The following is a 27,932-nucleotide window of genomic DNA, read 5'->3' as shown; positions in this document are numbered from 1 at the left end:
TAAGTGCTTAGTGCATACTACCTAGTGTTGTGGTGGGTATAGTAAACGTGATAAAAATGGTTATAAACTAGTTCATGCTCTTATAGGGTTAGTCTTTCTAGGGAAAACAAAGAACACATAAAGCTTATTTTAGTGGCATTGGAAATATTTAAGCCCTTCAGTTTTGTGAGAAACTGGAACAGGAGAGATCAATATCTCTGCTCTGCTAAGGCAAACACCTGATTACTGTGGTACCGTAAGTAATGCATTGTGACCTTAGCTTTTTTTTTTCCTCTCTCGTTGCCCAGGCTGGAGTGCAGGTGCATGATCTCGGCTCACTGCAACCTCCGCCTCCCAGGTTCAAGCAGTTCTCCTGCCTCAGCCTCCCACAGGCGTGTGCCACAATGCCCAGCTAATTTTTTTATTTTTAGTAGAGATGGGGTTTTGCCATGTTGGGCAGGCTGGTCTTGAACTTCTGACTTCAGGCGCTCTGTCTGCCTCGGCCTTCCAAAGTGCTGGGATTACAGGCATGAGCCACCGCATTAGCTTTCTTAGCACACCTAAGTGTACTCCACCTAAATACCCAGTTTAGTGCTGATTTTACTTCTTGCACATTGGATTTCCTCCAGCTGCTTTGAGTTATTTTAATTTCAGCTTTTAAAACACTTTAGATGGAGAATAATGTATTGATACATTACATCTTTGCTCTAGAAATTTGATTTATTCATTGAGGGGAGAATAGTCATTTTGAAGAGGCTATAATTTTTGTTTGTTTGTTTGTTTTGAGACAGAGTCTCACTCTTGCCCAGGCTGGAGTGCAGTGGCGCTATACTGGCTCACTGCAACCTCCACCTCCCGGGTTCAAGCAGTTCTCCTGCCTCAGCCTCCCAAGTAGCTAAGATTGTAGGCGTATGCCACCACACCCGGCTAATTTTCATATATTTAGTACAGACAGGGTTTCACCATGTTGGCCAGGCTGGTCTCCAACTCCTGGATTCTAGTGATCCCCCTGCCTCAGCCTCCCAAAATGCTGGGATTACAGGTGTGATTCACGCCCTGCCGGGAGGCTATAAATTCAAATCAGTAATGTACAGGTATATTGGCTATCCCAAAAAGCCACAGTTTCTTCCTGGAAATAGCCAAAGCAGATCATTATAAAGTAGATTGTGTTGAAGGAGCATGCCTGATCAAACACTAAATGTTGACTTTCAAGTATTACTAACAATCTATCATATGAGCAGGGTGGGGCTAATAAAACACTGTTTGCTAAGTATTCATTAGGCACTGTGTGGGCATTTCCATGCAGTTGCAATCTCAATAGTTAAAACTCCTATGTGGGAGAGGTTGGTATCTCAGTTTTACAGATGTGGAAATATGAGATTTACGGAGGATTAGTGATATAAAGTCCTAAATGTAAAAGGTCCTGGACTTCCAGAGCTCATGCTCTATTATTTCTTCAGCGATAAACCAACTGTTACTCTAAATCAGGGGTCTGCAAACTAGCTGCTGTTAGGCCCCTGCATTAAGAATGGTTTTTACATTCTTAAACTTTATATTTGACGTTGTTAAAAGAAGTACTGGTGGTGGTGGTGGTGGTGGTGGTGGTGGTGGTGGTAATGGTGGTGACAGTGGTGGTGGTGGTAGTGGTGGTGGTAGTGACAGACCTTATGTACCCACAAATACTATCTGGCCTTTTACAGAAAAGATTCACTGATCCCTGCTCTAAACTTTAAAAAAAACCCCTAAAAATACACCCCCCTCAACAGTTACAATGTTTACCAAAAAAGAAGCTATATATGTGTACATTGAAAGTACTTTTAAGTCTTTGAGGGTCCTGTCCTTTGGAAACCTGCAGAAAATTTCTGCAGAAAACAAATTTTCTGCATAAAAATATTTCATTTAAGTTCATAGTTCCCTTGAAGCTTTTTTAGGGTCCTTAGACTTTAGGTTGAAAAATAAACACAAACAGAAGTATACAACTTTGTTACTGTAAACATAACTAAAACTAACATGCTGAAATCAATATTAACCACTTCATTATTTTGCTTACCTTCTTAAAATGTATATAGGATTCATATGGCTCAGGCGTTTCTAAAAATGCTGGAGGAGGGGGTAATCCCTCTATCCTATGAAATGTATGTCTTTTTGATTCTTTCTTTTTTTTTCCTCTTAAGATTTCATATAGCAGGCTGAGGGACTCTAGATCAATAGTTCAGTAAGAATATATGAAATTTCAAGTTAGAGTTCTTATTACTAAATACCTTGTTTAAAAGTTAAATACTGACTCAACATTTCTTCCCATGATATTCTCTGTTTTCTCAGAACAGTGTCACCAGGAAACAAGTATTATTAAATGACTTTGTTCTTACCTCAGAGTCATAGGACGTACTGACACTTTTTTGGCATGGCATCAGAGCACATCACACTTAATTGGAAAGTTTTAAAGCCAACTACCTGGTCATTAGCAGGTGTTTTACAGAGTAGTTTCAAAATCTCTCTTGCCAAATTGCTAAGACTGGCATAAAACTGTACACTTCCTGTATTTGTACTAGGGAAAAATGTGATATGCACGTTAATTATTTACCTTTAGATGAGCAGTACTAATTTTACTAGATATATATCAGATATTTTCTAGGTGACACATTATATTCTTTTCCCTTTCAAATGAGCGACAAACTCACTTTAAAAATTCAAGCTGTTAGAAAATATGTAGTATCAAAGTGAAAATCTTCTGTAATATCTTTTCTTAAAACTATTGTTAAATTCGGGGACTATTCTTCCATATTTTTCTAAATGTATTATAATTTGTTATTAATTTATAAAGGCAGGATCATACTCAATACTTCATTGTTAGCATCTTTTTTTAAAAAACTTACTGTACCTTGGGTTTTCTATGTATACCTACTTCATTTGTTCTAACAGATGCTTATAATTACATTGACCATTAGTACCATAAGTTAACCAATTCCTTGTTAATTTTTCAGTTTCTCACTAATGTAAATAATGGCACCATAAACATCCTTCTACCTGTATCTCTGTGTAGATGGTAGATTTTGTTGGTTATTTTTGGCCATTTTTTTTTTGGCATATATTTGTATAGTATTGAGGAGCATAAAGAAGTTAAAAATCTCCTCTCCATTTTGATTTCATCCCCTGATATACCCATGTTAAGTTTGAGGTCTAAACCTAACTGTATGCTCAAGCATACATATACAAGCCTCTTATATATATTGAGGAGGTGCCTCTCTCTCTTCCTCTTCTTACCTTCTTCCCTCTCCCTCCCTCCTGCCCCCACTTTCACTCCCTCCTTCCTTCTGCCCTGAGTAAAATGAGAGTATAATATGAATGTGACCCTGCAAATTATTTTGTGAAGTGTAACATGGATGTCCCTTCAGATAATATGTATAAATCCATCTCATTTACTGCTTTTGTCTTCTCTCAGCCATTCTCTCTGCCTCTGACCTTATCTTTCGTCACTACTTCTCACTTAATCTGTTCATGCCTCTTTGCTGTTCTCAGGTATGCTCCCACCACAGGGCCTTTGCTATTCCTTCTTCTGGAGTGTTTTTCCCACAGATAGCCAAAGAGCTCACTCCAACATTTTTTAGGTCCCCCTTAAATATCACCTTTCAACATATTATGTTAAAAAAAAAAAAGTGGGTTAGCCCTTGAAATGCTGGAATTTTTTTTTGCTCAGACTTCTTACGGAAATATGCGTGTGTGTGTGTGTGTGTGTGTGTGTGTGTCTGTCTGTGTGCGTATAGAAACTGTCCCACTCCTAAATGTACAGTGATGAATTTTCACAAAGTGAACTGAAACATGTATCTGAGTGCTGTGATTTTGGTTTCTTAAACATAATTTATGGAACATATTTTAACATTTTTTATGGTTAAACGTTGTCATTATAAACACAGGCTGATGACATGTAACCCAATACTATTGTGAAATCAGTATTGAAGGAGAGTGGCTTCTTTTTAGACAGACAGACACACAGACACACACACACTCTCACACACACACACACTCCCATAAATTATGTTGATTGTGGTCTCCAGCAGTTAACCATGTTGAATTCAAGGTCTGTCCAGGCACCATACTGGCACAATATCCTTCTCTCATTCCCACACACAAACAAAATACTAAACACATATGTGTTTGCAACCTTCTCTGACACTCCAGAAGACTTGATTTTTAATTTCACATTTTTAGAAAGGTCAATATTGATAAACTGTAGATTATACTTTTCTTGGATTGATATAGAATAACAAACTTGCTTTTACTAGTCTGGTATATAATTGCCAATTTTCATGAAATCACAATGCTTTAGAACACATTTCTCTTTATTCTGTAATCAGCACATTGAGTATTTATGCCTGTGAATTCTTCATGTATTGTAGGGAGAATGGAGCTGATGATACGGTGGGTGGGGTACTGAATGTCTGGGCTTTGATTTGCATAACTTTGATAGAAAAGCTAGAAAATTTTTCACTTCCCAGCATTAATAGTTCTTGTTGGTATGTACTTAAAAACAAAAATGCTTGAATAGCGTAGTAAAAATATCCTCATTGGGTTTATTCTTTTGTATTAAGTACCTATTATGTATACTTGGGTCATTGATAACGTACCAGTTAAACAGAAACTTGCAACCTAACTACTTTTTAGAAATGGTGTTTCTCCTAGGATGAACTCTATAATATCCTACCTGTATAATCTACAGTTATAAGTAACTATTGTTTTTTGCTGTGAAATCTTAAGTAGTAGTGATGGGGAGATACAATTTCTATTTAGTAGCTGGCTACAAGAATCTCTATTTTGAAAAATGACTATGTTCTGTTCTCAGATACAACTTTCACGGAGACATCAATATCTTCTGAATAGTGCATCTGGTGTTTGTGTTGTATGCTAATTTTTTGTCCTTTTTACACAATAGTCTTTCATACATACGGGATTATACTAACACTTATTACTAAGGATGTGGTTGCTGACTATACGGTTTTACTACCTTAGTCATTTGGTCATGCAAATAAATAATTCAAAGCTTTTTGTTCTCTGAAACCTGCTGTGGCTGAAATAAAAGCCATTCTGTTATAGCAAATTTCATTTGTATGGTAATTATTTTTATAATGCACTGAAAATCTTATTTTGTTCTCACCATTACTAAGTATAATATTATTTTCTGTAAAATTTAGGACAGGTGATATCTGATGTATTTCAGTGTTTGGAAATCTTGTTAGTTCTTAATGTTTAATTCTTTGGATTTTAATCGGGACCAGAATGGCAAACTCTTGCCATGGGAAGAATTTAACTAAATATTTGTAGTAAAATATGTGTCCTTTTGTTTACTAATGCTGGAGTGGTAGGTAGTACAAACTGAATTTACTTCAGATATTTTGAGATTAATGAAATGTAAAGAGAAAATTCTTGACAGTCTGTAAAATAAAGTCAGTGAATACAGTGTATCTAAATTATAGCCCATTTTAGGTAAATTGCTTACTTAAAGTGAGTAAATTATCTACTTAAAATATTTGAGTAAGTTGCTTACTCAAAATATTTGAACTTTTTAATACTACAGAGTTAGGATTTGGACTCAATAATTCTGAGAATCATGCCACTCAACAAGCATTTATTGAACCAGACTCTTAGTAATTATTCTTAGAGTCTAGAGGATATCTGTGCTCTTATGATTTCTCTTGAAAGTAACTTGGCCTCTTGCCCTGAAAGAGTAGGATTAGAAGATGAGGAATTCCTGTTTTATTTCTGGAATTACTACTGATTTGTTGGTTTAGTATATCCTTGGACAAGTCATGCAACTTGTTATTTTGAGACTAAATGAAATGAAAAATCTAAAGTTTTAAAAGTTCTTAGAGAAAAGAAGTATGTAAATGTAAGATGGCATTATTTATTCACTTTGCTGTTATTTCTGCAGGCTGCATCTTATCCTGGCATAGGTTTAATGTAGGGATTTCTCTCAAATAAGGATATACAAACTTTATCCAATAAATATTTTCCTTTAATAAGTTCTAACTTGAGTTAGGTACTTATAAACTAACAGATGCAGAGATACAGATAGTATTAAAATCATTTATGTACTTTAGAAGATGTTTTACTTTTATTTGGATAGGGAAAAATTAGGAGAAAGCTGGACAGTTATAACCTTAAAACATAATCATCCCTCAGTATCCAAGGGGGATTGGTCCCAGGACCCTCCCCATTCCACCAGGATACCAAAATCCACAGATGCTCAAGTCCCTGATATAAAATGGCATAGTATTTGCGTATAACCTAAGCATATCCACCTGTATACTTTAAATCATCTCTAGATTACTTATAATGCCTAATACAATGTAAATGCTATATAAATAGTTCTTATACTATATTGTTTAGTGAATAATGATAAGAACAAAAGATCTGTACATCAAGTTCTGTACAGTCGCAACAGTCTTTTTTTTAAATCTGGGGTTAGTTGAATCCAAGGATGCAGAACCCATAGACGTGGAGGGCTATGTTAACTTCTCCTTATTTGTCTTATTCAGATTTTTTGTTGTCCCTTCATATTTGGAAAGGAATTTTTGTCTGTTTGATAACACCTGACTAGCTAAAGAAGACCAGATTTCTGTTTCATAAACTTCAATGTTCATGTCTTTACCATAGTAGGGAGGTGGTAATTTTGCTTTAAAGCATTTTCTCTTTCAGTCCACAAGACTTCAGAAGAGATTCAGTTTATTTAGTAAATGTTTAACACCATCTTTGTCCAGAGTACACAAGACTTCAGAAGAGATTCAATTTATTCAGTAAATGTTTAACACCATTTTTGTCCAGAGAGCAACACACTGCAGAGAGAGTTAGTGCTAACAGGGAGTAAATTAACACAGTCCTTTCAAGGTATTTTTAAAAATCTAGTAGTAAGAAAATATACTTAAAGTAAGGTAATGGGTTACAGCTTAGAATTTTTAAAAAAATTGCCCCAACTCAGAGTCGTTACAGTCTGATTCAGTGGTTTTCACAGTGTGATTTGGATGTTCCAGACCTCTGAGGGGTTGGCAGGTCTACCAAGTCAAGTCAATTATTTTCATAATAATACAAAAATGTTATCTGCCTTTCTCACCCTTGTTCTCTCGCAAATATATGGTGAAGTTTTACAGAAATTAAATATGTGGTGACATCATCACCCTCACAGCTAATGGAATGTGAGCTTTATATATTCTTATGTTTAAAATTTTTATCATTTGTAATTTCTGATATGCAAAATGTTAATAGACATAATCTACATGAACAGCAGCTCTTTGGGATCCTCAATAATTTTTAAAAGTTTATAGGAGTCCTAAGAACAAAATGTATAAGAACTGCTAGTCTGACCTGAAGTTTATTTATTTTTACCATATGTAAAGGAGCCACCTCTGTTGCCTCACTTTCTCAGTGAGCTTTAATAAATATTAAATATATACATTATTTTCAGTTGCTATCTAGTATTGCTTGTACACCTTGGTATTGTAAGACACAAGGTTGAGTGGATTTGTTACAGTTTTGACTGCACCATTTACTTGAGTGGATTTGTTAGTTTTGACTGCACCATTTACTATGTGATCACAGACAAGCTGCTTTAGCTTTCTCTTTTGTCAAATAATGTTTATTATACTGTACCTTGTTATGAGTTGTGAGAATCAAGGACATATATCAGAGTTGCATAATTTACAGAAGTGCTAGAAACATTCAAAGTAGTCATTTTTATATTCTCATTCAAAGGTGTGTGTTGGGGGGCTGGTAGAGAAGAACAGGAAAGAATAGGAGTTTGGATTTGCCCATTTTTTTAGCTATGTGAAAGCTGGGAATTTTGATTTAATTGATCATAGGCCATGGTAAGGGACCCTTACATTGTGGGTTGTGATGAACATAAGAAGATATGAGATTTGCCAGACATAGTCAAGAGAATTACTTTGGTTCCCTGAGCAACTCGTCTCATTTGATACCTTACCTCTGTGGTGCATAGGCTATCAGTTAACATTGACTCATCTTTTAGTCACCAGCTCTTTGAATTCTATTATGAGGGACCTGCAGCCTTGATTATCACTCTTTTGTTCAGCATATATATAAAAACTGCTTTAGAAAATTGTGAGGCATTTTGGACCTTGATCATTCTATGCAGAAATAGGAGCTTGGATAAAAGTGAGCATTTTATATTAGGTAGAGGGTATATGGATGAGCAGGAGAAATTTTTTTTTTGTAACAGTATTTGTTATCCTTGTTCTTATTAATTTCATAACTATTCAGGAATACTTTCTTTCTCTGTAGGAATACAGAAATTAAAATAATTTCCCCAAGAATAGTACACTTCAAGGAATTTCATAAATAGGACAATTTTCTGTGGGTTTCCTGAAGTCAGTTTTTTAATATATTCAGTTTAATATAAGCTTAGTTATAAAACTTGATGCAGAAATACAAAGGTGATAACTAAGGTAGGGAGGCATGCTGATTTTTTGTTTGTTTGTTGTTTTTGTTATTGAGACGGAGTCTCACTCTGTCATCCAGGTTGGAGTGTAGTGGTGCGACCTCGGCTTACTGCAACCTCCGCCTCCTGGGCTCAAGCAATTCTCCCACCTCAGCCTCTCGAGCAGTTGGGACTATAGGCGCACACCACCATGCCCAGCTGATGTTTTGTATTTTTAGTAGAGACGGGATTTTACCATGTTGGCCAGGCTGGTCTCAAACTCCTGACCTCAAGTGATCGCCCGCCTCGGCCTCCCAAAGTGCTGGGATTACAGGCATGAGCCACCGCACCTAGCCTGTTGTTGTTTTTGAAACAGGGTCTCGCTGTGTCACCCAGGCTGGAGTGTAGTGGCACACTCATGGCTCAGTGTAACCTCAACTGCCTGGGCTCAAGTGATCCTCCCATCCCAGCCTCCCCAGTAGCTGGGACTACAGGCATGCTCCACCATGCCCAGCTAATTTTTGTATTTTTTTGTAGAGATGGGGTTTTGCCATGTTGCCCAGGCTGGTCTCGAACTCCTGGGCTCAATCCATCCACCTACCTCGGCCTCCCAAGGTGCTGGGATTACAGGCATCAGCCACCACGCCTGGCCCTGACTATTGTTAATTTGTTCTCTTGCACTTAACAAATGATATCGTCACAAAGGACACAATTAAAAAAAAAAATCAACTAGCATGGGACTGAAATCATCACCACATGGAATCTGAAGCCCAAGGAAGAAAAACAGCCATGAACTGGGACCATCATACATGGTGAATGCTGAGTCCTGAAGTGGTTCCTTGTGGAAGGGAAGAAGTTTGCTACCTGACATGTCTGTAGGAATTCATCCTTAATATAGATAAATAGAAGGTTTGATAGGAAATATTTCTAGAGCACCTCACTGGGCCAGATGCCTTATGAGAAATTTCTTACCTTGTCCTTACATAGCTCTATAAAATAAGTGCTATTATTATTATTATTCTTTCATAGGTGAAGAAACTGGGGCTCTCAGAGTTCCAAGTAACTTGCCAAAGGTGTCAAGGCTAGTAAGTATTAGAGCCAAAATTCAAGACCAAGTATTGATTTAATACTGCTTTAAACTGCCTTGTCAAAAAGAAGCTGAAAGTGAGGAATAAATAAATGAAAACCCAGGAGAAGAAAATCAGAGGGAAGAGAAAGATAAGGGATGGTGGGTATTAAAAATAGGTGTGGAATGCAGCAGTGAGGATTAAGGGTTAGCAATCAGTAAAAAAGACTATTTTATAGTCCGTGAAAGAAGAGAGGGGAGATGAAGGGGAAAGAAAGATGACTATAGGTTGGTGCAAAAGTAATTGTGGTTTTGCCATTACTTTTACATGGCAAAACCCGCAATTACGTTTGCACCACCCTAATAAATTTAGTGAACTACTGCTTTGGTCTGGGACAATACTATACTTTTATATGCATATTATCCATTGAATCCCCACAGTAAAACCATAATAGTGATATTTCACTTATAAATGAATAAATACAGATTCAAAAGGTTATAAACGAGTTACTCAAATTGAAACTCAGGTCTCTAAGATTGCAGAACTCATGCTTTTATATCATATCCAGTGTACAGTTTAAGAAACAGGGAACTTTTTTATTTGACTTTTTATTATGAAAAATGTCAAACATAGTTCTAAGGTAAAAAGAATAGTAAGATGAACAGTCATGATCTGTCACTCATCTTTAACAGTTGTCAACTCACGGCCAATCCTGTTTATCTCTAACTCCCCTTCCTCCTTAATCCCATAGATTATTTTGAAGCAAATCCCACATATTTTATCCGTAAATACTAAGTATGTAGCGCTCATATTTTTATCAGATATAAAATAAATTTTAACAGTAATACCTAATGTCATTAAGTATCCAAATAGTGTTCACATTTTCCTGATCGTGTAGGCCTTTTTTTTTTTTTTTTTTTTTTTTTTTTTGAGATGAAGTCTTGCTCTGTTGCCCAGACTGGAGTGCTGTGGCATGATCGGGGCTCACTGCAACCTCTGCCTCCTAGGTTCAAGTGATTCTCCTGCCTCAGCCTCCCGAGTAGCTGGGATTACAGGCATGTGCCACCATGCCCAGCTAATTTTTGTATTTTTAATAGAGACAGGGTTTCACCATGTTGGCCAGGCTGTTCTCAAACTCCTGACCTCAAGTGATCTGCCCACCTCGGCCTCCCAAAATGTTGGGATTACAGGCGTGAGCCACTGCGCCTGGCCCCTGTAGGTTTTTAAATCACAGACTTTTGGTTTGTTTTACATAGCAGTGATCATGCTCTGTTCAACAGTGTATCCTGATTTTCTTTTTTTGAGACAGGGTCTCATTGTCACCCAGGCTGGAGTGCAGTGGTGCAATCTTGGCTCACTGTAACCTCCACCTCCCAAGTTCAAGTGATTCTCGTGCTTCAGCCTCCCAAGTAGCTGAGACTACAGGTGCATGCCACCACGCCTGTCTAATTTTTGTATTTTTTGGTAGAGATGGGGGTTTCACTGTGTTGGCCAGGCTGGTCTCGAACTCCTGGCCTTAAGTGATCCACCTTCCGTGGCCTTCCAAAGTGCTGGGATTACAGGCGTAAGCCACCATGCCCAGACCTGATTTTCTAAATAGCAGTTTAACATAAGCATTATCTTGTATTTTATTTCAACTTTGTAAATTAATTTAGACTTGAATGCATTCTTTTCTTATCTTTAAACATTTTACTGCTTTATTGCTTTTACTGGGAAAAAAAGTTTGTATGAAAAGTTGTAAGTTTAATAACATGCTATATTTTAAAATACCTTAGTTTTTTTGAAAGATAAAAGATTCTATATCATGGAAAGGGGGAGCAGGGTGTACTCCAAAGCCTTTGAGGAGACCAACATGAACTCATTTTCCAAATAGATAGTAATCTCAGTAATTACCCCGGACTTATAAGCTATCTGGGTTATTTTTAATTTTTCTTTTTCTCATTTGTTTTTCATTGATTACTTCCCTCTCCCCAACCCCAGATTAGGATGCCTACCTTAATGATAGATTAATAGTAAAGTACATATTATTCTCTTATCACACCAGCCTAATTTAGCTTCTGTAAATGCGGTCAGGAATAACAATAACATAACTTCTGCCAAATATGGTTAACTTGTTATTTGGGAACACTTAAATATAACTTTATTCCTAAAAGAGCATGGGCCTGGATGTGAGTGTACCTGTGTTTTTAGACTCAGGTCTAATTAGACTATTTCTCATCAGTAAAATGAAACGATTTAAATATTTGGATATCTGTGGAATTACCTTTCATATCTAACATTCTGTGGAATAAGTTATTATTCGTGTGTCTTGCTTTAGTTATTTTCAAATTTTAATGATAATCTTCAAATTGAGTTTTACCTTTTTAAATTTTTCTTATTTTTCTTTTTTTATGTCACAAATGTCTCAGCATCTTTTTTTTAACTTATTAAATGATGTTAAGAAAATTATGTTAAATATTAGGCAATTTTAGATTTAACACAGTTGTCTCTAAAAATAGAATCTGTAGGAAACTCTCAGTTCACAGAAGAAAAAAAGGATTGAAGATGGAATCAACCAGTTGATAGTTTACAAATAAGACTGAGATCTGGATCTATTCATTATAATGACTTAAAGATGAATGAGATCCAGATAGTATCTTTTCTAAGACTTAAGGCTCCTATGGTCTTAGAAAAGAGAAAAACGAGCATATAATAACTTAAGAGTTTTAAAAAATAGAACATGATATACCTTAATGGTATTAACATGATATACCTTAATGGTAATAACAACACCTTAATGGTATTTCTTCTAGAAACTTCTGAAAATTTTCAGAAAAATGTAAGTATTGTAGTATAATTAAAAGTATGCCATTTTAAGGTATATGTCATATCATTAAATAGCTTCTTTATTTCAGTGGAGGTATACTAAGTGCCAGGCATTTTGTTAAATACCAGGAATTTAAGCTGAACAGTAATAATAACTAATGTCTATTGAGTGTTTGCTGGCATGGTACTAAGTGCTTTTCATTATTCAATGCAATTCTTGTAACAGCACTGTGAGGTAGGTGTAATTGTTATCCTCCTTTTGCCTCTGAGGAAACCGAGTCTCAGATTTTGGTCAAGGTCAGAAGTTTGCTCAAGGTTATATTGCTGGGAAGTGGCACAATAGGATTCCAAGCCAAGCTGTGTGGCTCCAGAGTCTGTTCTTAACCTCTATTTTATATCGTCTATAAATGTAAGCTTTCTTTTCTCAAGCAACTCACGATTTAGTTGGGAGGAGGGGATCTTGCAGGAAAGCTAGAAAGATGGAGACAGATACATAAATAGTATGGCTAGTAGTAAAACAGAGCGTATATAAAGTGTTTTTAGAACACAGGAGAGGAAACAATTACCAGATGGTAGAGGAGAGGGACAGGTTACAGAGAGGAGGCGACTGAAGTAGAACTTCAGCAGTGAAAAGCTTACCACATAGGACTAGGCTACGTATGGCATCAGAGTGTTTAGCAGGTACAGTTTCTCAGGAGAAATAATACAGCAGTACTAACCTTGGTGAATATAGAGGAGCCTTGTTATGAATTGTCCTTTTAATATATCAATTGAAGTATCTAAGTAAAATTGAAAATTTGAAATTTAGATTCATAATTTACCAACACAGAAAATGAGGAGTATTTGGAACCATTGTACTTTGTTTTCTTTCTGGCTTATACTTAGTTTTGTATTAGCGTGCAATAGTTTGCATGATAATGTATGCCATAAAAGTTAAAACTAATAGAGGTTTTGAAAATTACACTTTTAATGCAGCAGGGGGAACTCATTATTTGAAGGAGTACTGGCTCTGAAGCATAATAAATGAAGAAACATTTTTAAAATGATCACTCACTGAGTTATCTAGTTTATATATTTGGTGTAGGAGAATTTGAAGAGAACATTTATGTTTGCTAGTTCCTAATGTGATAGAGCCAAAACTTTCCGACTGAAAGCATAAACCATATAGGACTTTCAATTGCCTGTTTATAGCTGCTCGTTCTACTCTCTCCCTTAGAAAGGATATAGTGTTGTGTGTATTCCTGAGCCTGAAATATGACTGCAGTATCTGAGTATCTAACTTTGACTGGTCTCTCTATTCTCGAGTAAGCCTATTTGTTAAATAGGTGAGATGGTATTTGAGGTAACTGTTACAGAATAGTTTAGCTTTAGACATAGGGAGATGGGGTAGGAGCATATTGTGGGTAGGAGAAATCACAAAGGAACAGAATGAGGGCCTTGTAGGATCTTCAGAGATTCAGTGAGGCAGCCAGTTTGAAATAGTAATAGTTTGGCATAAAGAAGAGAAGAAAACCAGAATTTGTGTGCTTATAACAAGCCACGAACTTGATTAGGTGTATCACATGTGTGAACTCTAAATCGTAGTAATAGTCCTGTGAGGTAGCTTTTTATTTACAACAACAAAAAGTAGAGGCTTTGTTTTTGGTTTAAGAAAGTACTCTTTTTAAGAAAAGGAAACAATTTCAGAAATCCCAACATTCTCCGCAATCAATGAAAACCTAAATCAGGCCAATGAGGAACACAGAACAACAGAAGAGACATTTTAACAGTAAATGAATGGAGGGAATGGGGATAGAACTAATTGGTTGTGAGAAGAGGAGGAATAAAAGGTTACCTCCAGGTTTCCAAGTGTCTTTGAAATTGGTGGTGCCAGTAAGAGAAAGCAGGAGAGGAGGGCGCAAGTTTGAAGAAAGGGTGTTTAACTCATTTTTAGGTACCAATGTATGAACTGTGATAAAAGCAGCGACAGCAAGTGATGTTGCTCAGGGAAGTTAGAGAAAGGAAACAGGAAGACAGAAACCACATTGTTTTAGTATACAGAACAATTTTTCTAATTCTCCATTTTGGAATACTTCACTTAAAAGTCAAGAAAATAGTTCAGTAAATGCCACTCCCCGCCCGCTCACCCCCTCCCTCATCCTGCTTTGTCTGTAGCCAGTAATTAACTTAGGGCCACTCTTGTTCATCTTGCCACACACCCCTCCCCCGATTATTTTGAACAAAATTTATGTATAACATCAATATGTCTTTTTTTAAAAAGTATAATCCCACTATCAAACCTTTAAAAAGTAATAATTCTTTAGCATCTAGCTTAGGATCATTTTTTTATATCCCCAAATTAGAAAACATCAAGGTGTAGATTCTCAGAAATGACTTTCATAGTGTTCCTTATAATAAACTAGCATGGATTTTTATTAGAACAGAGAGAGATTCGTTGATCTTTTAATCACGTGGACTTGTTTACCCCTTCCTTCTGAAATATTGTGACTAACATGGGTCTTTCTTGGAGGACTAGAATGGGAAAGTTTGAGAGCCATCAAACTGCACTGGGAAGGTCATTACCATTATTATTGATTTCCACTCCCTCTAGGACTCCAAGTCAGTATTAATAGAATTTCTGAACAATTTTATTGAGTTCTTTATATTTTACTCAGCATCATAACCTAGACAAAATAGTTTGGAAGACAAGAGGTACTGTTTTAGATATCTAAAGTAAACTTAATAGAGAGCCCATGATTGACACTAGAATTTACTTTCTGTAAACCATTAAAAGTGAGATACTGTGATTTTATAGAAATTATACAGCTTTATAATGCAGATTAGGAAATGTGTTTTAGTAAAAGTGGCATTGTATTAGGACTTATCACAACCCCACTCCTGTGGCTCCACCCAGAAGCAATTTGGCGCACAGGAGGACAGCTTCAGCCCCCTATGAGTTCATCTCTGCCCCAACCAATCAGCAGCAAGCCCCTGTTAGCTGGCCACCCCACTTCTTTCCCCAAACTGCCTTTGAAAAACCCCTCACCTACGAGCTTTGAATGAAGTGATTTGAGTATAAATTTTATCTCCCCTGTGGTGTGGCCAGCCTTGTGTCTATTAAACTCTTCCTCTACGACAATGCCACCATGGTCTGTCTTTATGCTGTGGGCAGGAAGAACCCCTCAGGTGGTTACAATACCTTGTAGTTTAAGAGATGCTGGCGTATGAATTAGTTTTACTTCACCCTCTCATAGGTAACAAAAAGCATGGATTATTCCCCTCCTCCCTTTTTGAACAAGAAATTGAAGTTTAAGGAGATAAAAGGCTTTTCCAATATCACCTGCTTTATCAGTGATGAAGTTGGGACAACAATCTATATGTATATATGATTCTAAGTTTTGTGTTCTTTTGTCTTCTTTTTTGTGTTCTTTTTTGTCTCCTTGACAAATCCTCATCTAACCTTTGCCTAAATATTTCTAGAGATAGAGGCTTGCTACTACATATTGAGAAAGCCATGTCCTTTTTTCACTAGCTCTAATTGTCACAAAGTTTTCTCGTATTGATCTGAAAACTCTAGCAGATTTATCACTTGAGCAAGAACATGAACGCTCAACTGCAGTTAACAGTAGATCTAGACCTCTGCATATTTTTACATTGAGTTGTAGTAAAACCTTTCTCTCTAAAGATCCCAGTGTTTGCAAACAGTTTTACTGCTGCCATGTGATGGAGATGTCACCAGCTGGTATTCAGCATGCTTATAGAGCAAACTTGAAGAGACATCTTAAAGTAAGACATATTTTAGATGTTACAAAAGGTTCTCTCAGATCTACACAGGAGAAGAAGGCTTGGCTTCTCTTGTAAGTATAAATTTAAATATGTATTTTAAGTGTTAGTAAAATAATGCACATTTAAAAATTAAACACGCCAAGTATAGTGGCTCACTCCTAGAATCCCAGCACTTTGGGAGGCCGAAGCAGGAGGATTGCTTGGACCCAGGAATTCAAGACCAGCCTGAGCAATATAGCAAGACCTCACCTCTACAAAAAATAGCTGGGTGTGGTAGCCTGCATCTGTAGTGCCAGCTACTTGGGATGCTGAGGCAGAAGGATTGCTTGAGTCCAGGAGGTCAAGGCTGTAGTGAGCCATGATCACACCACTGCATTCCAGCCTGGGCAACAGAGTAAGACCCTGTCTTCAAAAAAAGAAAAAAACATGTTTTTTCTTTAAATTTTTATTAAAATATAACTCACCACCTGAAAAGTGTACTAATCAGAAAATTCAGCTCCATGAATGTCTACAAAGTGAACAAACTCATGAAATCAGCATTCAAAACAAGCAACAGAGGGTTACCAGCAACCAAGAAGCTCCTCATATGCTACCTAGTCACTACCTTCCTCTCCTCTGCCTTAAAGTAACTACTATCCTGACTTCTAACACTATTTTTAGATTTTTTTGTGTTTGTTTTTTGCCTGATTTTGAACTTTGTATAAATTGAATCATACTGTATGTACTCATTTTTGTTGTCTTTAGCTCAAGAGTAGTTTGTGAGATTAATCCATGTTGTTGCATATAGATATAGTTTGTTCATTATATTTGCTGTGGAGTATTCCACTGTGTGAATGTACTTCAGTTTGTCCATTTTTGTTGATGGGTAGTGTTGTTATGAATATTCTTATATATGCCTTTTGGTGAACATTTGTGCACATTTCTCTTGGGTATATCGAGGAGTAGGATTGCAGAGTCATAGGGTGGATCTCTACTGGCTTCGTAGATATTACTACAATTTTCAAAGTAGTTTTAATAGTCGAAACCAGCAGTTTCACATCCTCTCCAACATTTGGCATTGTTTGTCCTTTCATTTTACTTAGTGCATGTAACTTAAAAATCAAAACAGAAGAACTTATGATGAAAATCAGCAATTGCCTCCCTAAACCCTTTACTTTCCTGCCCTAAGCTAGACTGTTCAGAAGCAATCATTTGTAACTATATATTTCTTTTTTTTTTTTCGCTTTGTCACCCAGGCTGGAGTGCAGTGGCGCAATCTCGGCTTACTGCAAGCTCTGCCTCCCAGGTTCACGCCATTCTCCTGCCTCAGCCTCCTGAGTAGCAGGGACTCCAGGCGCCTGCCACCACACCCAGCTAATTTTTTTGTATTTTTAGTAGAGACGGGGTTTCACCATGTTAGCCAGGATGGTCTCGATCTCCTGACTTTGTGATCCGCCTGCCTCGGCCTCCCAAAGTGCTGGGATTACAGGCGTGAGCCACCGCGCCCGGCCTATATATTTCTATTTTTAACAACTTTTAAGAGGCATTGATGAAGAGCACAGATTCTGGGGCCAAGCGTGGTGGCTCCCACCTGTAATCCTAGCACTTTGGGAGACCAAAGCAGGTGGATCATGAGGTCAGGAGTTCGAGACCAGCCTGGCCTACACAGTGAAACCTCGTCTCTACTAAAAATACAAAAATTAACCGAGCGTGGTAGTGGGCGCCCTGTAATCCCAGCTACTTGGGAGGCTGAGGCAGGAGAATAGCTTGAATCCGGGAGGCAGAGGTTGCAGTGAGCTAAGATCACGCCATTGCACTCCAGCCTGGGACAGAGCAAGACTCCATCTCAAAAAAAAAAAAAGAAACAAACAAACAAAAAAAAAAAACCGATTCTGGAGCTAGACTACCTAGATTCTTATTTTGGTTCTACCACTTACTAGCTGTGTATCCCCGAGCAAGTTACTTAACCTCTCTGTGTCTTAGTTCCCTCATCTGCAAAATGGGGCTGATTATAGTACCTATCTCAAAGAATTGTTTTGGGAATTAAGTTAATTAATATAATGCCTTTCACATGCTAAGTATGTAATAAGTGTTAGCTATACTAATAATAGTGGTGTTACCTCTGTATTACTAAACAGTGTCATATAGCTATTCTTGAGTCAGAAGCTTTAGACAGTGACTATTAATTGGCTTCAGAAGATAAAGGATTTCGCTAAGTAATATCCTCTCACCTTCTCTTTTGCCTTTTTTGATATAGTTATATTAACTATTTTCCATTCATTCACTGAACTACATCTTTATTTATTTTTATTTTTTTATTTTTGAGAGTGGGTCTTACTCTGTCACCCAGGCTGAAGTGCAGTGTTGTGATCTCAGCTCACTGCAGCCTCGATCTCCCAGGCTCAGATGATCCTCCTGCCCCAGCCTCCAGTGTAGCTGGAACTACAGGAGCGCACCACCATGCCCAGCTGGTTTTTGTATTTTTTGTAGAAATGGGGTGTGGCTATGTTGCCCAGGCTGGTCACGAGCTCCTGAGCTCAAGCAGGTCGCCTGCCTCAGCCTCCCAAAGTGTTGGGATTACAGGCATGAGCCACCACACCTGGCCATCCTTATTTTTATATAATTGATAACATGTTCTCTTCATAGTTAGTCTTCCTTGGTCTGTGTTTTTACATTATTATGTCTATATAAGTACTGTTTATTACAGAACTGTCTAATATGCAGATTTATGTTTCCTTCTCTATATTCCAGTTTCGTTACCTTGGTGCCATTCAAAGCAATATTTTTTTCTCTTATCAAATTGCCTTACTCAGATTTTCAGAGTATTCCTTTCCCTTCTCATTCCTTCTGCCTCTCCTATTTATTTCCTCTTATTTCTTGGAGATTTCCTTCCTGGAGCTTTCATCACCTGCCCCAAATGGGTTTTCTCTTGCTTGCCACACACCAGTCATCTGGGTTTAGGACATCGTTGCCCTCTTGACTTAGATCCACTGTTTTTGGATCACTTTCTTCAGTCTTGCTTTATGCCCTTATTTTGTGGGCATGTATCTTCATGTAACTTTTTAATAAAAGGATGTAGTCTTCAGCAAGCTTTTTGTTCTCCCTGGACTGTGTGAAATGAGAAAATGATTTGCGATTCTTGCCATACCATGTTATTGTGAGGATCAAATATAGTAATGTATGTAAAACCATGAGCCTCCTTTGTCAGGCTCCTTCAGACTTGGTTTAGAACTTGTATTCCAGCAGAAAACAGGGTGTTAATCAAGTCAGTTAAGGGACTGTAGATCAGGCTCTGGAGTTACATATGAGTTTTGTTATGGACTGAATTGTGCTCCCCTCAAAAATTGATAAAATATGTTGAAGCTGCAACCCTCAATGTAACTCTGTTTGGGATAGGGCTTTTAACAAGGTAATCAGGTTAATTAAATGAGATCATAAAGATGAGCAGTAATCTGATAAAACTGGTTTCTTATAAGAAGAGTGAGAGAGAACAGGAATATGCACATGGAGAAAAGTCTGTGAGAGGACACAGTGAGAAGGCAGCCATCGCCAAGCCAAGGAGAAAGGCCTCACCAAAACCCAACCCTGTCTGTACCCTGATCTTCGACTTCCAGCCTCCAGAGCCACTCAGAGTTCTGTTATGGAAGCCATCGCGGATTAACACAAGTTCCAGTTTTGGCTCTAGCATTTACTAGATCTCTTACTGAGATCTCTTAAGACTGTTTCCTTATGTACAGTGTGCTGATGCCTAGTTTGGAGGTTGTAAGGATTAAGTGAGCAAATAAAGTGCTTTATACAGTCAGCATCTGGTTTGGTAGCCATTCAATAAATGTTTGTTTTTCATAAGCATTAAAAGGGACTATAATTTGTTTTAACGAAGCTGTGCCATTTTATGATTTTATTATTTTATCAGACAATCCTAACCAAACATTTATACATCAAAGCAGTGACAAGAAAAATTATTTCTGGGTAGCAGGGTTATTGGTTTTCATTTTAACAGCTATATTGAAATATAATTCATATGCTATACAGTTCACCTGTTTAAAACTTACAATTTAATTGGCTTTTACTGTATTCACATATACGTGCAACCGTCACCACAGTCAGTTTTAGAACATTTTTATCATCTCAAAAAGAAAACCCATAACCTTTAGCTATCACCCTCCTAATCCCTTACCTACCCCCAGGCCTAAATAACCCCTCCTGTACTTTTCTGTCTTTATAAATTTCTCTATTCTGGGTTTTCATATGAATGGAGTCATATAATACCTGATCCTTGTGGCTTCAGGACGTACTGGCTGCGTGTTTTATTTCTTGGAGTATTTTTTTCTACTCCCTTGTCTCTTTTCTCTCCTTCTGGTTCTCCCATTATGTGTTTCACTAATTCTTATTCCAGTTCATATCTACTGTTATGAGTCCCTCTGTAATTTTTTAATTTCACTTATTGTACTTTTTGACTACAGAATTTCCATTTTTTTGTCCACAAAAAGAGTCAAACTCTGTAAAATATTTGAAGAGACTTATTCTGAGCCAAATATGAGTGACATGGCCTGTGATACAGCCCTCAGGAGGTCCTTTGAACATGTGCCCAAGGTGATCAGGGGTACAGCTTGGTTTTATACATTTCAGGGAGACATGAGACTTCAATCAAATACATTTAAGAAATACATTGATTTGGTCCAGAAAGGCAGGACAACTCTAGGGGGCATCTTCCAGCTTATAGGTAGATTTTAAAATTTTCTGGTTGATGGTTGAGTTTATCTAAAACCTGGGATCAATAGAAAGGAATGTCTGAATTCAGATAAAGAATTGTGGAGACCAGCGTTCTTATTTATTACAGAGGAAGCCTTCAGGTAGTAGGCTTCAGAGAGAATAGGTTGTAAAACGTTTCTTATCAGACTTAAAGTCTGTGTCCATGTTAATGCTGGCGGGGTATAATGAGGCCTGTCCCGCATCTGTGTTGATGTTAATGAAACGGTTCCATTGTCTGGGGTATATACCCTGGTTCTTGGTCTTGGTGGAGAAAGAATTCAGGACAGGGACACACAGGAGGGGTGGGTTTAGGAGAGGAAAGTTTAATAGAAAAAGAAAAGAGAGAGAAAAAGCTTCCTCATGCTAAGAAAGTGGGTCGCTCAAAAGAGGGTCTCTGATTTACTGTGAAAAGCAATCGGTTTTGTACAGAGGCTTGAGGGGGCAGTGATTGATATACATAGGGCTCAGGAGATTGGGTTGACCAGGTGTGCTACTTACAGAGCCCTGAAAAGACTGGCCCTCCCACCCTAGCCTTTTATTATACAAATGAGGCCTCCACCTGGCGGCGGCCATGATGCCTGTACGTGGTTTTACCAGGAGGCTGCCGGGAAACCCTAAAAGTGGTGACAAGGAAAAGAGGGCAGGAGACAAGGAATAGAGGGGAGGAGACACCATACTGAATGTACCTGGCTTCCAGGTACAGCTGCTGGCATTTACGTATAAAAGCTCCTAGTTTGCATATTATGCCTGACTTCTGTGGCTGCTTTCTGTTAGAGAAGAAATGATTTGGGGGCTGCTTTTTATTAAAGGAAAATTCCACCGAGAACTTTCACCCTTTCTTGCTGCCTAAAAATTACTTATTAATAACTCCTGTATTATTAATGCTGGAGGGGTATAATGAGGCATCTCTGGCATGTCCGACCCCCATTTGCCATCATGGCTTGAACCATTCTTTTAGATTAAATTTTAAGAGTGCCCTGGCTGAGGAGGAAATTCAATCAGGTGGTTGGGGGGATCTTAGAATTTTATTTTTGGTTCATAGTTTCTTTTTTTACAATTCCTGTCTCTTTATTGGTATGCTCTATTTAGTGTAACATTGTCATAATACCTCCCTATAGTTTTTTTTTTTTTTTTTTGGACGGAGTTTCGCTCTTGTTGCCTAGGCTGGAGTGCAATCTCGGCTCACTGCAACCTCCGCCTCCCAGGTTCAAGCGATTCTCCTGTCTCAGCCTCCCGAGTAGCTGGGATTACAGGCGCATGCCACCACGCCTGGCTAATTTTTATATTTTTAGTAGAGACGGGATTTCATCATATTGGTCAGGCTGGTCTCGAACTCCTGACCGCAGGTGATCTGCCCACCTCAGCCTCCCAAAGTGCTGGGATTACAGGCTTGAGCCACCGCGCCTGGCTGAACCCCTATAGCTGAACCCCTATGGTTCTTTAATCATGTCTTTTTCCATGAACATATTTATGGAGACATATTTAACATGGACACAGACTTTAAGTCTGATAAGAAACGTTTTACTGCCTATTCTCTCCAAAGCCTACTACCTGAAGGCTTCCTCTGTAAATAAGAACTTTGGTCTCCACAAATTTTGAATCTTTTTCTGTTAAATCTAACATCTGGTCCTTCTCACAGGCAGTGTGTGTTTTTTTGTTTGTTTGTTTTGTTTTGTTTTTTCTTTGTTTTTTGCTGTACGGGTCATACTTTTCTGTTTCTTTTTATGTCTCATAACTTTTTCTTGGAAACCAGACACTTTAGATAATATATTGTAGCAACCTTAGATACTGGTCTCCCCTTACCCAGAGCTTGATATTTGCTTGTCTGTTTTTAGGTTGACTGCCTGGATTATTTTAGTACAGTACACCCACCCCACTCACCCCCCCACTAGTGTTAACTCTCTTATTGCTTTTAACAGCACCCAGGGGCATAACTTGTTCTACAAACTATTCCAGTCAAATTGTGCCTCCTTCAGGAATAGTTTCTTGGGTAAGTGTTTGATATTTGCTCTCACCCCAGGAGGGCTCCTCCCAGCTGTCTTATTTCCTGTTTCTCTACTAGGAGCACAGCAGCCTGCAGCCTAGGATATGTCTTCCTTAAATCCCTGAAGGAAGACATGTGCTTTTCACCACAACCTCCATTGTTCTTGATAGTGCCTTTAGGTTTGAGCTTCTTCACAGACTATTGTAAATGAAATTAATTCCTTTGGGAAGAGATTGGGAGAATCTGTTTTCTGACTTGCCTCTCCCTCTCCTTTTCCCCTTAGCAAAATAATCAGAACCAGGTCTCTGGAGCTAGGGGTGAAGACTACTGCAGGCTTCTCTCTGGGTGATACCACAACTCTAGGAGCTGAGTGCTAGATTGGGGATGGAGTAGCCAGAGGTCCTCTTGGCTTGCCTTTCCCACTATGGAACCACTTCCTCATGAGCCAGGGCAAGACAGTCAGGGTTCCAGTATTCTCAGTGTTCTGTGCCCAAGGTAGACCCTCCATTCCATGAGTGGGGGCTGGGTCAATGAAGGAATCCCCCTCCTCTTGACTGAACTTGCCTGGAAGTAACAGGTGACTGGAGGCTAGATGAGAAATGTTCCTATCCTCCTCTTCCCAGGGAGAAAGCCCACCAAATAAGAGCTATGGGATGAGGGAGCCCTGTGTTCCTGGCAATAGAAGTCTAGCGTGGAGTGGCCGGGCGTGGTGGCTCACGCCTGTAATCCCAGCACTTTGGGAGGCCGAGGCGGGCGGATCACGAGGTCAGGAGATAGAGACCATCCTGGCTAACACGGTGAAACCCCATCTCTACTAAAAATACAAAAAAATAGCCAGGTGTGGTGGCACGCGCCTGTAGTCCCAGCTACTCGGGAGGCTGAGGCAGGAGAATGGCATGAACCCGGGCGGTAGAGCTTGCAGTGAGCCGAGATCGTGCCACTGCACTCCAGCCTGGGCGACAGATTGAGACTCCGTCTCAAAAAAATAAAAAATAAAAAGTAAAGAAGTCTACCGTGGAATCTGCCACCCTGAGCTTGTTGGGGAAACAGGGTTCAAACACCACAGACTCGGCTTTCTTATCAAATTGTCATAGATTTTCTTAAGTAGATTTTTAAAATTTGCTGTTTGCTCTTAAGATCATTTCCAGAGGCTGTAAATGTTTTGGTTTAAAATAATTTTCACGAATTTCACTTGGGAGCAGATCAGCAGGGCTCTTCATACTGTCATCCTTAAAGTCGATCTTCCTAGTTTGGGTTTTTAAGTTTTCTACAGGAGGAAGTACAGGTAGTTTGTTAAGACTATTTTGGGGGGAAGCCTGAGTGAGAAAACTGACATTTTTGAGTTAATAGGTTAATTAGGAAATAAAGACTAATGGATTTTGAAGAAAGATGATATGATGGAATAGGAAGATAAAAGAAAGTGATAGAGGTAGCCCGCTTCATTGTTTGGATTCTTTATGGGTTTGGGATACTTAAAGACTTGGACTTAAAAATTCTGAAAACCAAAGGTTCTTAGAGAATGTTAATGTGTGGATTCTATTTATTGGCTTGCCGAACATGTTCATGCTTTATCCCACCGTTTAGTATATTCATTTAAAATGGAATACGTTGTTCTGATTTTAGATTATTTTTGTGCATAAACACTCTTAGCAAAACCCCCTGAGCATTAGTAAACCCAAATTAGACTTTAATCCATGTAACATTCAACTCATACTCCTGTGAGAAATTTTATTGAATTTTGACTTTATATTTGACAAGGAAAGCTGGTTCTTAGAGCAGTTGTGATTTAGCTAACTTGGATTATTAAATTCAAAGTTTCTAGTATATATGGTTATTATAATTTTTTTACAGACTAACAGAGTTATATGTTTTTCAGGAGTCATAAGGACTGTGTGTTAAAAGCACCCAGCTACAACATTATATTGATATAAATTTAGTTACTAGTTTTTTTCCCTCTAAAAATTTGGTGCCAGTCTGTCTGAATCAAATGACTTCAAATGCAAATTAGCGTTTTAGTTGGGAGAAACTCGGGGGGCTTTCTGCTTTCCATACTAGTTTAGAAACAGGAGAAAAGCACTGAGCATCGCCTGTGTCCCTACTTAACGTTTCCTTAAAATTTTTTTCTTTAATCTTACTTACTGGGAAAACATAAAACAGCATTTAACCCCCTCTATTAGTATCTTTCAGTATAAACTATAGTAGGCCATTGATATTTTCTAAGTGTTTATTTCAGTTTTAGTGTTAACTGTTTGTAAATCAGCGCAACACATACTCAAATCCTGATAGTGTGTGAAACATCCCGTCAGGTATGTGATGATGGATGCAGAGAATTGTGAGACTAAGTCATATTTGACATTTTAAGGCATAAATGCACGCAATTTAGAGGACTGCAAGATAGAGAAGAGTGAAAGCAGCATGTATGGCCGAGTGCGAAAGAGGGGAGGATTTGGACAGGCTTTGAGGAATCTGGGAAAACTTCCAGTTGGCATGAAAGGCCTGAAGGCAGGAATATTCATAATGTCTTCTGGGCATATGAGGTGACTTTCTAGATTGGAATGTTTATATTAAGAGAATATATGATTAGAAAGATTAATTGTGGGCTGGGTGTGGTGGCTCAGGCCTGTAATCCCAGCACTTTGGGAGGCCATGTGGGAGGCCGAGGCAGGCAGATCACTTGAGGTCAGGAGTTCAAGACTGATCTGGCCAGCGTGGCAAAACCCCATCTCTGCTAAAAATACAAAAATCATCCAGGTATAGTGGTGCATGCCTGTAATCCCAGCCACTTGGGAGGCTGAGGCAAGAGAATAGCTTGAATCAAGGAGGCAGAGGTTGCAGTGAGCCAAGATCGTGCCACTGCACTCCAGCTTGGGCAACAGAGCAAGACTGTGTCTCAAGAAAAAATAAAAAAGGAACATTAATTGTGGTGGACCTTAAATGTGAAACCAAGAACTTTTGACTGTGTGTGTGTGTGTGTGTGTGTGTGTGTGTATCTGTGTATCTGTGTGTGTGGTCAGTAAGAAGCCACTAAAACTTTCTGAGCAAGTAGATATCATGGCTAGTGACAATGTGTAGGGTGAATTGAAAACCACAGGGCTTTAAGCCCAATTTTCTTTCATTTTCTTTTTCTTTAGCTTTAATGGAGGAGTATGAGTTGTGTTTTAAATTAAAAGTTTTTTAAAACCTACAGTTTACAACTCAGCACAAACTTCTCCATAAAAACAACAATATTAGTGATGAGCATATGAATGCCTGGATAATTCATAGGTAACTGAGGTGTTATGTAGTTGGACTTTGGAATCAGACTAGCTTGAATTCTGGTTTTGTAAACCAGAATTCACTTTGTAAAATTGAACAAACTTGTTAACCTTCCTAAGCTTCATTCTTTTCATTTGGAGAGAGGAGCCAATAACATTGCCCTCTTCAGGGTTGTGAGCATTAAATAAGATAATGCATGTAAAAAGCACTTAGCATACTGCCTGGCAAATAGTAAACATCTCTAATGAATACCTCTGCTGTGTTAATTGTTATTGATGTTGCTATTACAGTCATCTTTATCATGTACTAATCACTGTCTATAATAGTCAGCTCTCTGTATTCGTGGGCTCCACATCCATGGGTTCCACATCCATGGATTCAAACAACTGTGGATTGAAAATATTTTTTAAAAATTTAATCTGCACTGAACATGTACAGACTTTTTTCCTTGTCATTATTCTCTGAACAATATAGTCTTAACAACTATTTACATAGCATTTACATTGTATTAGGTATTATAAGTAATCTGGAGATGATTCAAAACATATGGGAGAATGTGTATAATGCAGATACTGGGCCATTTTATATTAGAGACTTGAGCATCCTGGGATTTTGGTATCCTTGGGAAGTACTGGAACCAATCCCCCATGGATGCCAAGGGGACTGTATATTATTTCCATGGAACATGCATTCTGAATTTTGATCTTGTACCGTAGGAACACTCTTCCCATCTGGTTCACAGTCTCTCCCCTGCCCCACCTAAACTTCATGGCCTACTTGCTGCCTCTAGGCTTTTCTTTTCTTCGTTCTCTCTTGCCTTATCAATGGGGGCATACCAAAAAACCAAGACTTATGGGTGCCATAGCGAAGGCACCATTTGCTGCCAGTTATGGGGGAGTGTGGTAAGCTTTGGTTTTGTAGAGCACATGTAGTATTAGGTGTTCATTTTGCTTTGTGTTTTTGTACAGGTGAGTTTTGTTATGCTTTAAACTGTGGTGTTTATTATTCAGACATTTAGACTTATCTTTACTTTTGTCAGGTTTAAGCCGTTTTTTCCATACCAGACCTTGCAAGGATTTGAAGAAGATGAAGAGCATATCCATATACAACAATGGGCACTTACTGAAGGCCGTCTTAAAGTTACATTGTTAGAATGTAGCAGGTATGTTCTTTGTTTTGTCATTACTAAGTTACGGGAAGAACAGTGCAGTGAAAATATTCCTAAGCAGTATTTGTGTTGTGTGTTCATTTAAATTATATTATTTACCTGTAAATTCTTTAATTGTAAATTTAATATCATAAAAGTAGTCCTTTCTAACTTTAACAAATATAAATCATATTTTAGAAAGTGTTTTAATGGAGGGAGGGGCATTTACTCTGTAGTCATTCTGACACTATTTAGATGCATAGTGCTCTGTTGGCTTATTTTTAACTTATTCTACCTATTGGGGAGCTGTTCCTATGTTAAAGAGAAAATTACTCAATGATACTTATTAAAGCAGAGTAAGGAAGTCTTTATTCAGGACCATCATGATAAGTATAGCAGCCACTGCAGTGAGGTCTTGAAGTGGGTGAGAGATTGGGCTCAACTCTGAATACAGCATGGGCAGGTGGAAATTTATAGCCAAGAAGCAATGTGGGATCAGTGGGTGGAAACTTACTAAGAGGAAACATCAAGGGTAAAGGGGATTTTGGCTAAACCGACCTAACAGGATTCTTGCTAAAAACAGTCCAGGGTGATCAGACATCATGGAGGATGGTAAAGGACGATCAGATATCAAGGATAGGGGTTTCTTGCTAAACTGACTTCGCAGAGTTCTTTGCTAAAACTGGACAGATGGGCCTAGCAGAAGATTCAGAAACCTCAGTAAAGTTTGGCCTGGCAAAGAATCTTTGTCACCTAGCAAAACGGTTTTGAGAA

The 27,932-nt window shown here is 38.2% G+C and overlaps 1 protein-coding gene across 2 annotated transcripts in view; it reads left to right on the top strand.

The window, feature by feature from the left end:
- Positions 1-27,932, top strand: part of PDZD8 (PDZ domain containing 8) — a 94,763-nt gene that overhangs the window by 7,302 nt on the left and 59,529 nt on the right. The window contains exon 2 of one of the 2 annotated variants that reach the window (XM_508062.9): positions 27,051-27,173. The exons of the other annotated variant lie outside the window; for it this stretch is intronic. Within the exon in view, the coding sequence (XP_508062.2) occupies positions 27,051-27,173 (123 nt within the window). The remainder of the gene's footprint in view (positions 1-27,050; positions 27,174-27,932) is intronic. 2 annotated transcript variants of the gene reach the window in all.

This window comes from Pan troglodytes, chromosome 8, assembly GCF_028858775.2.
Source record: "Pan troglodytes isolate AG18354 chromosome 8, NHGRI_mPanTro3-v2.0_pri, whole genome shotgun sequence".
NCBI lineage: Eukaryota > Metazoa > Chordata > Mammalia > Primates > Hominidae > Pan > Pan troglodytes.
Note: the sequence above shows the minus strand (reverse complement) of the source record. Positions and strands in the feature narration are given on the sequence as shown.